Source organism: Rattus norvegicus, chromosome 6 (assembly GCF_036323735.1).
Source record: "Rattus norvegicus strain BN/NHsdMcwi chromosome 6, GRCr8, whole genome shotgun sequence".
Taxonomy (NCBI): Eukaryota; Metazoa; Chordata; class Mammalia; order Rodentia; family Muridae; genus Rattus; species Rattus norvegicus.
Window position 1 is genome coordinate 19,770,119 of NC_086024.1, and position 14,099 is coordinate 19,784,217.

The following is a 14,099-nucleotide window of genomic DNA, read 5'->3' on the forward strand; positions in this document are numbered from 1 at the left end:
TTAAAACAAGACACACACACCTCCACACACACCTGCGGCTCCTGAGGTCAGGTAACAAGTCTGAGCAAAGTGCACAAGCTCAGCAGACTGCAGGACTTGGAGGATGGGCTTCCCCACTGCTGTGGAATACCTAGGGGCACTACGTGGAGGGAAGACAGGCTACAGTAGCTTCCAATATTGGCCATAGCATCTTATCCATAAACAGCTTGCCCCATCCCTGTTTTTCTGGGGAGCAGGGGTGGGGGGTGATTGTTTATCTGTTTTTCAAGGTAGGGTTTCTGTGTAGCCTTGGCTGTCCTGAAACTCTCTCTGTATGAACAAACTGGCCTCGAACTCACAGATTTCTGCCTCCTGAGTGCTGGGATCAAAGGAGCAGGCCACCACCCAGCTTCCTTTCCCTGCTGCTTAGAAGGGAATTCTCATTTCTAGCTCAGAGCTTTTAAATTCTATTTATCTTACACTAAATGCCCCTCCCAGAATAGAGAATATATATCACAAAATAAGGGGTTATGGATAGTAACAATTTAAATATGCTGAATTATTATTGGTACAAGGGTATAAATAGTTTGGCATGGCCACATATGAGGAGAGGGACTAATAATGGCTCAGTCATTCCCTGTGACATCCTTGCCCTGTGATTCAGAAGTTGTTTTCCGTGACTACTACAAAGCACAAAGGTCAGACATAACCCCACAGGAGCCTGGCATCAGTTCCAGACATGGTGTCTTACTGGTAAATTGGTACAGGTCGCCAAGGGCGGCTCTCTTAGAAACAGGCATGCGAGCGTCAAAGGCACGTTTCTTTTAGAAACTCCCCGACAAGGATCATGCTCAAATCATTGCCTTGCTGAGTAAAGAGGCCCAGACTTGTCAAGTTAAAGAAATGAGGTTCTTTGCAAGGCCCTGCGATTTTTCCATTTGACCAAAGTCAATAATAATGAGACTGGTCTTCATAGACACTCAAGAGAAAGAACTCCAAACGTGCTCATAAGGCGCTAAGAAGGAATCCCACTCCATAAGGCTCAGTGGGGTCTACTGAGAAGTGCTTCTTCACGTTTGCAAGCAAGAAAGAACTCGGAAGAAGTTTTCAGAAAATAAAACACATTTTATCCCTTTGATGACTTTTCTTTATCTTCCTTTTATCTTTTCATTTCCTTTCTTTCTTTCTCTCTTTCTTTCTTTCTTTCTTCCTTCCTTCCTTCCTTCCTTTCTTTTTTCTTTTTGAAATAGGGTTTCTCTCTAGCCTTGGTTGTCTAGGAGTTCATGCTGCAGACCAGGCTTGCCTCAAACTTGAAGAGAGATATCCTTCTGCCTCTGCTGGGATGAAAGAAGTGCACCATCACCATCTGGCGTTTATCCAATGACTAGTAGTCATTAATATTTATATGAGGCACCACCTTGATGATGTATGAGCCTCCATGTTCGTAGTGAGAATCGAGACAGAGCCCTTCACTCTATGTGGCGACTGAGTCAAAGAACATGACAGTATCCACAGTGGTTTTCTCCACCAAGAAAACATGACCACAGCACTCTTGACTGATTACTGGAAAAGATGGCAGTGTTGACTTCTGACTCTGGGACGAGCTGGAAAAAACACGGTGTCTTGTTTTGCTATCACGTGCCACTCCCACGAATCAAGGATTTGATTCAGCTTGAATCAAGGATTTCCAGGTATATACCCACCCTTTTTAGTTTTGAACCGCACAATTTTATCTAGACCTTCACATTTCCTTGATAGTGAAAAAGAGCAGTTCGTTCCATGAAGATGCCAAGGTAAGAGCTTTCTCTCTGAGAAAGCTATGGCGTAGTTTCATAAAGATATCTCAGCAAAAATGCAATGATCTGAGCTAAACACGGTAGCTAAAATAAATATATAAGAAAAGCCAAAGGGTTGGGGATTTAGCTCAGTGGTAGAGCGCTTGCCTAGCAAGCGCAAGGCCCTGGGTTCGGTCCCCAGCTCCGGAAAAAAAAAGAAAAAAAAGAAGAAAAGCCAAAATGAGGGCAATTGAGGAATAGTGTTTGGGTCAAGTTTGTATACCTGCTATGTTGGTTTTTAAAAAGAGATTGAGATGGGGTAAAAAGAGGAGATGGCTGGGTGGTTAAAGTAAAAATACTGCTTTTGATCGTCTGAACTTGGTTCCCAGCACCCAGGCTGGGTGGCTCACCGCCACCTATAACTCCTGCTTCAGGGACATCTAGTGGTACCTCTAAGGGCACCTAAATGCCATTGAATAGATCCCCTCACAACACACATAATTAAAACTAAAACTTTAAAGACAAGACAAAACAAACAAACAAACAAACAAACGCATTGCCACACGGCCCAGTCACGTATTTCACATCTGTTTTGTTTCCCTCACACTTGAATTGTAAACACGCAGTATTCACAGAACAACAAACAGATGCCCGGGTGTCTGACCCAGTTCAGTTGGGCCCAGAGGGAACCTAAGATAAGCAGTTTTCTATCCGAACGTGGTGGGGAATCTTGGTTTTTTTTTTGCCTTGTCTAATTCTTTCCCAGGAATACTTACGAAGCAGGTGCCATTCATCTTGCTGGATTATCTTGGTTAAATTGAAAGGAATGTTCCGTAAGCGGATTGGCTGAGAGAAGTGGTACTTGACCGCAGTGCATCGCTGTGCAATACCTTGAAAGAAAGAAGAAATGCGATTGACCAGCCTGTTCGGCTGTAATAGAATTCTGGAGCCCAAGGCAGAATAATTTATCCTAAACCAGGTTGAATGGGGAATGGGGCAGGGAATCTCCTGATTACGGCCACTAACAGAGGCGGGGACCAAAACCTTGAAATAGAGTTTTAAAGTCACGTTCCATTTTTAAATGCATTTTTATGAGTGTGTATACACACATATATATTATCTCTAAATGCTTTTCAACACTGAGTTCGTATGACTTAAACACGAAGCTATTAAGGGAGGAGAATGTGCTCAAATTTACAAATGGTTGAAGAAAACCGGCCCAGAATTCTAAATTAACCCTTGAAAGCCCAGTTTGAATTTAATCTAGTCAATCTCTCAATTAAGTTTTTCCCAAAAGTTCCTTAGCATGTATGTGCTATTTGGAAACCAGAAGACATTGTTTCTTAATCAGCTTCCACATGGTGGTTTAGGAAGTGATTACAATCGACAAACAAGAGTCTGCTTAGTCTTCCAGAGGCTGTGTCAGCCTTAATATTACTGACTTGAACTATGAGTCTTGAGAAAGTCATTCGATGTGACGGAAAAGGATGATGGAAAAGGAATTCTTCCCCTCAGCTGGTGGCATAGCCAGTCCTATATTTGATACCACCATGTGTAGTCATGGGGTCGTGTGCGCCCCTCATCGTCATCTTCCCAACCCAGTGCTTTCACTGACTGGTGTCTGTCTGTTCTTCCCTTCCGGCCTTCTGAATCCTACGAACAGCATCTGTCTTCTCTTAAAACTCAGCAACAAACAAAACCTACTTCTCTGTGTCAGTCATCTTGGCCAGTTGTTTGGATAAATGCATCTCATTAAACTAACCTTAAAAACTGTGTGTGTGTGAGTGTGTGTGTGTGTGTGTGAGTATGTGTCTGTGTGTATGTGTATGTGTGTGTATGTGTGTGTGTCTGTGTCTGTGTGTGTATGTGTGTGTATGTGTGTGTATGTGTATGTGTGTGTGTGTGTCTGTGTGTGAGTGTGTGTATGTGTGTGTATTTGTGTGTGTATGTGTGTATGTGTGAGTGTGTGTGTATGCATGTATATGTGTGTGTATGTGTGTGTGTGTGTGTGTGTGTGTGTGTGTGTGTGTGTTTAACTGCAGCAGCTGTTAACTAGAGAATCCTCACAGATGCCAATTAATTTCCAGTGGGTAGACAGACTTCCAAGAAGTAAAAAGCCAAAGTGAATTTAAAAAAAAAACGTAAATTAAAAGGAGATTAATCTTACAGAAATAAATACTGGGCAAACCTGCCAAACACTAATATTAAGTTAGACAGAAAAATCATTGTAGGAAGACACAAACCCAAAGGCTAACTGAAGGCAATAGGTGAGCTAATCTGACTGTATCCATAACAAGGAAAGGGATGGAGTTAGTGATTAGCTTAGTGAGGCCTGCAAGCTAAAGGCCAAGACTTGGCCAGGGAGTTTTACCAAATGTTTGAATAAGAACCAGCGCTCCTCAGACTCTTCAAACACCAAACAGAAGTGGAGGCAATGCCTCCCAACTGGATCTGAAATCAAGACATCACAAGAAAGAAAACTGTGCAGTATCCTGTGTTTGTGTGTTTGCATACATGTGAGTGCACATGTCTGTACATGTATGTAATACCAGGAGAGCGTTGGGTGTCATTCCTCAGATGCTCTTTGCCCTTTTGCCTGGCCTGCCTGCCTGCCTTCCTGCCTTCCTTCCTCCCTCCCTCCCTCCCTCCCTTCCTTCCTTCCTTCCTTCCTTCTTTTTTTCTCTCAGACAGGACCCCTCACTGGCCTGGAACTCACTAATAGACTAACCAGCCATCAACTCTTCAGGGATGAACCTGTTCCCAGATTCCAAATACTGGGAGCACAGCGTTCACCATCCCACCCAGCCCTGCTGTCAATCTTTTTCCCCCCTTTTAAACAAACAAACAAAAAACATGAGTTCTGCAGATCAAAATTGTGTCCTCTTACACAACTCCAGGAAAATATGCTACATTCTTTGATATTTTTCTATGCAAAAAATCCTTCTCAATACTAGCGATCTGAACTTGGCCACGTTTTAAAAGGCCATGCATCACGACCGGATGAGGTGTATCTCGGGAATACAAATCGGTTCACTATACAAAGTTCCATTTATGCAGCATACCATATATGGACCAGAAGACAGAGATGATCTGAGTATCCCAAACACACAGAAAAAGCATCTAAGAAAACTGCCCTGAGAGTGGGGTAAATAAACGCCTCAGAAGGTCAAGGGCCCATCAGCATGGTGACTGGTATTCAGATCCTCAACAACTACAAAAATATTGGTTGGGAGTGGGCAGTCCACTCTGCTTTCCCGGTCCTGGGGAAGAGAAAGAGAGGGTCCCCAGAGCAAGGTGATAGCTGAACTACCAGAATAGGCACGCTATGGGTTCAAGTAAGGCACTCTGCCTCAGTATCTCAGGTGCAGAGTGATATATGTCGATGCCCAACATTAAGCTCTGGTTTCTACACACATCCACATACACTTGTACCTCCACAAGGGGAGACACACACATACCACACATCACATACATACACATACGAAAAGAATCCAATTGGCACTCACCAGCAACCCCTGGTATGATTATTTCCACTAAACAGAAAAAGTCTGACGTTCAGAGGGTAAGTAATTAGCCAAGGCCACAGTCCAGCGAGGTGAGCAAGTCTTATTGTGTCCGCTGTTAGACGAACTGAATTCTTTAACTTTTAGAAACTCGTGCAAACTCTACAGATTTCTACAGTTGTTATTCTAAAATAATATGGTCAATTCGATATCAAAGTTGAGTTTTCCAATTTAGTACCAACGTGAGCTGTTGGGAAACGGTGGAGGCTTGTGTCCGTGTATTTTCCACACCGGTCTATACGTGTTGTTTGGAGATTAGACCAGCTCCGTGGCTGACTCCATGGCTTCCCCACCTGCACCTCTTAGAAGCTGCTTCCTGCTGGTGATGAAGTGCAGAACTGGAGAAACAAAGCAAATTTTCTCAGACTCAGAGGGGTTCGCCTGAGAACGACCTCTGCACTCAGGGAACTGTGAGCTCCTTTAAACCACTGAGGACTGATTCTCTCCTCTGTGACTTGATAGTACCAAGCAGGACCCGAGGAGGCGGGGGTGCAGGAAGAGGGCGAACAGCTGGCTGTGAGAACGAAGCGGCACATACATCACCAAGCACACTTCCTCCTCCTAGGATCTTAGTCTACACCTAATTGCCAGGGATGCTGACTTGAGCATCAGAAGGTGGAAAGGGGAGAGGCCAGATCTAACAGGCAGCACTCAAACGTCTCAAAGGTTAGGGGTTCAGTTGGTGAAGCCCTGACATCCTAAGCTTGAAGCACAAGAAAATGTTCTACGTTCCCAGTGCTCCCCTCCTGGGGAAAATGATCAGAGAGACTCTGGACTTTGGCAGAACTAGAAGAGAAAGAGTGTGTGAAGGAGGCCATCCATAAGACTTCTGGTGTCCCACTCTTAAATACGCGTTCCACTGGCACAGCTCAAAGGGAGACAGAGTTGAAGAGGTAAGTGGAATCATTAAGGTTTGGCTTCCCACATCCCGTGCATTAAGCCAACAGAAATGACACAGAAAAGGACGCTGGTGCTCAGTGGCTCACGAAAGCTACTGATTAAAAGAGAAAGGCCTGGGCAGTCTACATGGGAGAAGACAAATTCCCTGTGGAAATGGGAGGACGAATTCCCTGTGGGGATGGTAAGGAGTGATACCGGTGAGATCCACTAGGGGGCGTTAGATTCCAGCGCTCTCAAAGCCACGCAGGCAAACTCTGAAAGCAACCTTGCTTTCTGGGCTTAGAAAGGACGAATCTGGTGCTGTGCAAAGGAACACAGAAAGCATGAGCTCATAGCACCAGATGGCATCGCACGATGAGGGGAAGAAGCATGCAGGGGGCTGAAAAGAACAAGCCGTGGTTTATATTTGGTGAATAATTAGCTCCTTACAGGGCCAAGTAAAGCCACTTTAAGGATGTGAAAAACTATAGAATAAGATACATAAATAAATACTTTCTACTGGATGAGGAATGGAGCCTTTGGTCTGGTGAATCGTTGCTGTTTCCACTGCTAACAATGGCGAACCAGCTCCAAGCTAGTGAGTCCCAGGGACCCATACCGAGGTTAAATAAGGGAAAGACAAGGCAAGTACAAGATGCTACAAAACTCATGGTAATTTAACACTGAGACATTATTCGGGCTTTGAGCCTGTTCAGGACATGGGTTTGAACTACAGCTGTGTGATCGTAGCAAACCATTTAACCTGTGCCTGAGTTCCCTCTCTTGTAAAATCAGAGGCCTGATGGTATATACTCCATAGGGTTATTCTGAGGAAAGTGAAGCCCAGTCCAGAGCTGGACCATGAGTCATCTCTTGGCACTCGCTCACATTCATTAGACAGAACCGCTGCCCCATACCAGGAGGCTGGACTCTAAATGGCCATCACGGATTAGCTCATGTGTGCAAAGGGATAAGCAGAACCATGCAACAGTTGTCTGGGCAGTGACCCAACCACTGGTTCCCACTTTCCTGTCCACTCGTGTCTTCTAAGCAAGACTCCCAGCACCGAACTCCTGCAGAGATTGCCAACTAACGTCGTTATCACTCTCCTCTCAGACATCAGGCCACATATGTGCCACCACTGGGCTAATCTGCTATGTGATCACGTACGGAGTCTGGGGCCTTGGTGATCCACGAGAAGGCTGGGGAGATGGGCTCAGAGATTGGTTCAGTGGTTAAAAACACGGGCTGCCTTTCGAGAAGACCTGGATTTGAGTCCAAGCACCCACATGGTGACTCATAGCCATCTGTAAATCCAGTTCCAAAAGATCTAGTAACCTCCTTTGGTCTCCAAGAGCACCAGGTTCACACATGGTGTACAGGCAGATATATCGGCAAACACACACACACACACACACACACACACACACACACACACGTTCCTTTAAAAAATGAGTTAAATGGAATTTGAAGGCATGGGAGATCTTTCTGCATTTTACAGTGTCACAATGTTCTATTGTCTTTTAACGTTTTTAAGATCTGTGTATTTTTATGTGTATGATTGCTTCCACCTGCACAAATGTGTGAGCCTTGTGTGTCTATTGCCCAGGAAGGCCAGAAGAGGGCGCCAGATACTCTGGAACTTGAGTTACTACAGCCTGGGTTCTGGGAATGGGACCAGATCCTCTGGAAGAGCAGTAAGGGGCCATGCCACCCCTGTGCTATAGTTTTACAACCCCGTTTTGAGAGAGGCTTGGTTGGCCTGGAGCTTGCTATTAGGCCAGGCTAGCCCCAACTTGCGTGACTTTTTTGTCTCTGCCTCCCAAGTGCTACGATCACGGTCGTGTGCCACCACTCCCAGCTTATGTTGTTTTTAATTAGTGGCTGCAAGCGTTTTACCTGCCATAATATATGTACTTATTTAAAAATAAAGTACTTGGCACATATAAGTGTTCTGGATTTATTTACTGAACAGCTATAGTGTTCTAGCAATATGCCAACTTTCAAATTTTGACAACCAGAGAGAGAGAGAGAGAGAGAGAGAGAGAGAGAGAGAGGAAGGGAAGGAGGGAGAGAGGGAGAGAGACAGATGAGAGGGAGGGAGAGGGCGAGGGAGGAAGGGAGGGAGGGGGAGAGAGAGAGAGGAAAGGAAGGAGGGAGGGAGGGAAAGAGAGAGATGAGAGGGAGGGAGAGGGGGAGGGAGGAAGGGAGGGAGGGAGGGAGAGAGAGAGAGAGAGAGAGAGAGAGAGAGAGAGAGAGAGAGAGAGAGAATCTCATGCCCCCTCAGTGCATGGTATTAGGTTTCATTGTTCCGTGTATTGTACCACACCCTGAGAATGTGGGAGCAGCTTCCCACTGACTGAAATCTCTGCGGCCCTACCTGACTTACACAGGGGTCGCTTCTGTCCTTAAAAGTATCCCAAGCCAATGCTGTGCCTGTTTCCATGACCCTCCTATTCCTACAATGCTCACCTTCAGTTCTTCCCAAACACAGCTCTGTCTTCTTGGGCCCACACCTTAGCTCCAGAGTTGTCTCTGGTGGGTCAGAGAGTCCCCCTCTCTGCCCAGGACCCAAGTTCGTCACGAGCAGAGGCTATGGCTTCTTTGTCAGAATGCGGCATCTCTCAGACGAATCCAAGATGGATCTGATAACGCCAATACCTCCCTCCAATACTTGAGAGTCTCTAGATGACAGGTCACAACAGTGTGCACTGATCCTAAAACACTCAAGAGCCACTTGGAATTCCGTAAGTGGTCCGTGGACAGGAAGTAAAGAACACTTCGTTTCTCAAAAGCTCTGCCGGCACACGGCTGCCCCAGCTTAAAGGGGAGATCAACCCTAGGGGCACGGGCCAGGGCCATAGCTATGTTCTTGTCGGAGAGACTTCATCTCAAAGTGAAGCCAGTGTCAAGCGGATGAAAGAAATGTCCCCCTTGTCGTCCCTTCATAGAGTGCTGACTTGAATAAATGAGCCAAATGCAGTGTGCCGGGGGCTTCTACTGACTACTCGGCAGCTGAAAGCACCTTCTGGAGGGCAAACCCACCCAGTCTGCGTACTGAAAGGACAGCAAGCAAGCAGAAGTGGTGATTATGAGTAGGACTGCCCAGAGGAAAGAGAATCCACATGGGCCCCATTCCAAATGTCCTAGTAGTCACATTAAAAACTAGACAGAGGGGAAAAAAAAAACTAGACAGAGGAACTAACTTTATTATTATATATGCATATAACTATACAATTTTACATTTTTATTTATAGTTTATTTATTTTTATTTTAGGGGTGTTGGTGTCTTAGCTGCATGTATGTCTATGCCAGGGTATCAGATCGCCTGGAACTGGAGTTGCAGACAGTTCTGAGCAGCCATGCGTGTGGGTGCTGGGAACTGAGCAGTCAGTGTTCCTAACCGCCGATCCATCTCTTCAGCCCCAAGTTTGCTTTTTTGTTTATTTGTTTGTTTGTTAATACAGGGTCTCATACAGTCCAAGGTTGGACAAAACTTCTGATGTCTGAGGATGACCTTGAACTTCTGACCCCCCTGTTTCCACCGCCCAAGTGCTGGGGTGACAAGCATACGCGACCACGCCTAGTTCTGTGTGTTGGGGATCAAGCCCAGAGCTTTGTGAATGTTAGGTGGATATCTGCCAACTGAAGTATATTCCCATGCCACACTTAATATTTTAAACATACAATCGATACTTTGAAACTGTTTCCTTGAAAATTCTTAGTGCTATTTTGACATACTCTTTGGTCAGTAAGTTTCTCCCTCTGTTTTGTTCCCTTGCAGGTGCTCAGCATCCTGGGAGGCTGACGGTCATCGCTGCAGTGAGAGGGGGGAGGTGCAGCGAGCTGGACATTGCAGAAATTAACTCAGCAGGTCCAGTGCCCAAATGAGGACAGCCCCATGCAAAGGTGGAGGGTGTCCTTTAGCTTGGGGGAGGGGGAGCTGGCCACTGGCATGGGGCATTCAGCTCTAATGTTTCTTTAGTGTTGCCCTACATTGTGACTATAGAAAAAGGGACAGAAGAGAGCTGGGTGTGGTGGCCTAGGTCATCAACAGTAGAATCTGAGTTCAAGGCCAGTGTGATCTACATAGCAGTTTCTAGACCAGCCAGGCCTGAGTAGTACGACCCTATCAAAAACTAACAAGCAGACAACAGCAGCGATAAAAACACACCAGCCCCACCCCCAAGAGAGGCAGCAAAATGCCAGAAACCCCCAGCTTCTCAGAAGAATCACAGCATACAGTGAGAGGCCTGGCTGGTATAAAAGATTTGAGGCTAACAACTCCGATTGTGAAAGATTTCAGCACTTGCTAGTGTTCTCCCCAACCCGGCTTCTCCATATCCTCCTCTGCTAGCAGGAGACAAGGGAACACACACCACACCAGTCCTTTCCTTTTCCCCCAGCACAGAGAAGGCAAGGTGAAAAAGAGGACCACCCCCAAGCTCCTTCCCCAAGTCTCAGATAGAACCGAATCCAGCCAACAGCTCAAGAGATGTTCAGTCCAAACGCACAGGGGCATTTTCCTTCCCCAGGGAATACCAACTGTGCTAAGGACAGGCCAGCGGTTACAACTGGCCCCTCTTGTTATGTTCCCAACATACAGACCTCCGAGAGGTTAATAAAGACAGAGCAGAACTATCTGAACAGTGCTTGGGTTCAGTGCTGTTACTGATGCCTACCTGAATGTACGACCTCCTGAACCTGTGGTTCTCGACCTGTGGGTTGCTGCCCCTTTGGGGATCGAATATCAGATATTTACATTGCAATTCGTAACAGTAGCGAAATTACAGTTATGAGGTAGCCATGAAAATGATTTTACGGTCAGGGTCACCACAGCGTGAGGGACACAGCATTAGGAAGGTTGAGAACCGCTGTTCTGAACTGTGGAAAGCACCATGGTTTGAGCAAATCTGAGCTTCCTTCCTTCTCCAGCACAGCTCTTTCAAGAACTCTGAATACCAGTGATTAAAAAAAAAAAATGCAAGGTTGTAACTTCATGCTCAAAAATACTGGAAAGCGCCTGGGAGTGCATTCAATGTGTGTGTGTGTGTGTGTGTGTGTGTGTGTGTGTGTGTGTGTGCTGTAGCATGTGTGTAAGCCAAGCATTAGCTCTGAACAACAAGCCCAAACACTCAAGCTTGTATTTCCTCACGTTGTGAAGCAGGTGAAGTACGAGACAGTTCCAGAATTATCGTTAGGACCCAATGAGCCAATAGCCCATGTTTGGTAAAGGCCCCTCCCCGTCTATAGACCCTCTTTAGAAGGACCAGCAGGACATGAGCCAGAGACTGCAGTCGTTCTAAAGATTTCATTCTGACCCCTGTGTTTAAGAGAAAATAAGTGGTCAAGTAGCAATCACCCGACAGCTATGCCTATTTTGGTAAAATACTGTAGCATAAAACTCACCATCTTCATTGCCTCATTGGACATATTTAAGATATATAACTTGATGTTTTGACATGCATATACAATTGTGACATTACCACAACCAAGCCATTTAGCATACTCCTAGAAACTCACCGTTACCTGGAGTGAGTGTGAGTGTGTGTGTGTGTGTGTGTGTGTGTGTGTGTGTGTCTGTGTGTGTTTGTGTGTGTGCGTGTGCTTGTGTATGTGTTGACACATTTAGGATCTACCTCCTCACAGGTATACAGAACTGTTTCCCGGTGCCCTCGGCTGTACACATCGTAGAAACCTATTCATTGCACGTGGTAAGTAACTTGTTCTTTCTTGACGCAAACTGTAAGTGGGATTTCTTCCTGTTCTAGATGGTTTGCTGTTAGTATAGAGAAATGCGATTGATTTTTATATGTGGATTTTCTATCTAAGACATTTCTCGGCAAGTTTTCCATTTTCCTCCTGCTATTGATTTCCGACTTCGTGTCACTATAGTTACGGAAAACAATAAGATTTCATTTCCACAGTCTCCTGTCTATAGGTTACCCGGTGTCGCCTGTTTTTCTTTGTCAATAGAATGAGCTTAGCTCCACTAGTTCTCATTTCTGCCCATGTTGCCTGTGTTTTTGGTCTTCCAAGCTGAGTCTTAACTTTGTTGAGACTCATTTTATGGCTGGACACGTCCTCTATCCTGTTTCCGTCACACATCACGCCCTTCAGTTACTTCTGTCTCATTTCACGTGCTGCCAGCCCCCAGAGCCACACTCTACTTTCTGTTTCTCCGAGTTTGATTATTTGGGGTTCCACATAGAACAGGGATCATGTGCCACCCCGTTTGTCCTGCCCTGGTTTAGCACGTGACACAAGTCCTTTGTGTTTTTGAAAATGGCAGGAGTTTCCTTCCTTCTCTTTTGGGACTAAGTAATGATACGTTCCTCATTCGGTCTTTGTTGGTGGATATTCACACTGCCTTCCTATTGTTCGTGTGTTGTAAAAATATAAAAAATGAAAGTGCTGTCTTTTATCCCCACTAGGTCTACACCACAGTGCCCCAAGATATCTGCTGGATATCTTGCCGGAAGCACACATTCCAATTTCGTGGTGGCCCAGATCAGCTGCCCCACACTCCCTTACACTTAAATCTACACATGAAAGAACACGCAACACAATAACCTCTGACCCAATTGATAAGATGTAATTGCCCACCTAAACATAAAAAGCCCAATACACATCCATCCCTTAAAAACATACGTAACAACCTGTAAAGTTACAGCATGGAATCTTAACGTCACCCGCCATATTGTCCTGCCACGGCTTCTCTCCTTCTCCCTCCTGTCTCTTCCTCCTTTCCGTTCCAGCCTCCTCCTCTTCCTTCAAACTTCTCTCCCACCCATCCTTCCTTCTCATCCAATGACAGGCCTCCTTCTATCCTGTACCTGCCCCTCACAAATTCAGTGGGGAGAAGGTTCTAGTGAAGTCACCTGAGTCCTGAGTATGTGACTTGGCAGCAGTCCTTGGGGCAGTGGAATTAGCATCAAAATATAGATAACTCCAGGGCAAACCACAGCATTAGTGGATGTTCACACTGCCTTCCTATTGTTGGTGGATGTTCACACTGCCTTCCTATTGTTGGTGGATGTTCACACTGCCTTCCTATTGTTGGTGGATGTTCACACTGCCTATCTATTGTTGGTGGATGTTCACACTGCCTTCCTATTGTTGGTGGATGTTCACACTGCCTATCTATTGTTGGTGGATGTTCACACTGCCTATCTATTGTTGGTGGATGTTCACACTGCCTTCCTATTGTTGGTGGATGTTCACACTGCCTTCCTATTGTTGGTGGATGTTCACACTGCCTTCCTATTGTTGGTGGATGTTCACACTGCCTTCCTATTGTTGGTGGATGTTCACACTGCCTTCCTATTGTTGGTGGATGTTCACACTGCCTATCTATTGTTGGTGGATGTTCACACTGCCTTCTATTGTTGGTGGATGTTCACACTGCCTTCCTATTGTTGGTGGATGTTCACACTGCCTTCCTATTGTTGGTGGATGTTCACACTGCCTTCCTATTGTTGGTGGATGTTCACACTGCCTATCTATTGTTGGTGGATGTTCACACAGCCTTCCTATTATTGGTGGATGTTCACACTGCCTTCCTATTGTTGGTGGATGTTCACACTGCCTATCTATTGTTGGTGGATGTTCACACTGCCTTCCTATTGTTGGTGGATGTTCACACTGCCTTCCTATTGTTGGTGGATGTTCACACAGCCTTCCTATTATTGGTGGATGTTCACACTGCCTTCCTACTGTTGGTGGATGTTCACACTGCCTTCCTACCACAGCTACCCTGAGTAACGCTGCAAAGAATGAGAGGAAGTAATACTCGTTTGGCGATCTCAAGTTCTTTTCCATAAAATAAAGCCGGGAGGTTTAATTTGAAGCACTCTCTGTGGTTTCCCTATGTGGGGCATCTACTTCCTTTCCCATTGAGTGT

At 45.6% G+C, this 14,099-nt stretch overlaps 1 protein-coding gene across 2 annotated transcripts in view; it reads right to left on the minus strand.

Moving 5' to 3' along the window:
- The window catches only part of Tmem178a (transmembrane protein 178A), a 59,043-nt gene that overhangs the window by 13,200 nt on the left and 31,744 nt on the right, over nucleotides 1-14,099 (minus strand). The window contains exons 2-3 of one of the 2 annotated variants that reach the window (XR_005505533.2): nucleotides 5,261-5,655; nucleotides 2,531-2,644 (exon numbers count right to left, since the gene is read on the minus strand). Coding sequence is in view for 1 of the 2 variants with exons in the window: in NM_001004282.1 (NP_001004282.1) it covers nucleotides 2,531-2,644 (114 nt within the window). In the remaining variant the exon portion in view is untranslated. Of the gene's footprint in view, nucleotides 1-2,530; nucleotides 2,645-5,260; nucleotides 5,656-14,099 lie in introns of those variants that run through there. The other variant, NM_001004282.1, reaches the window with a different exon arrangement.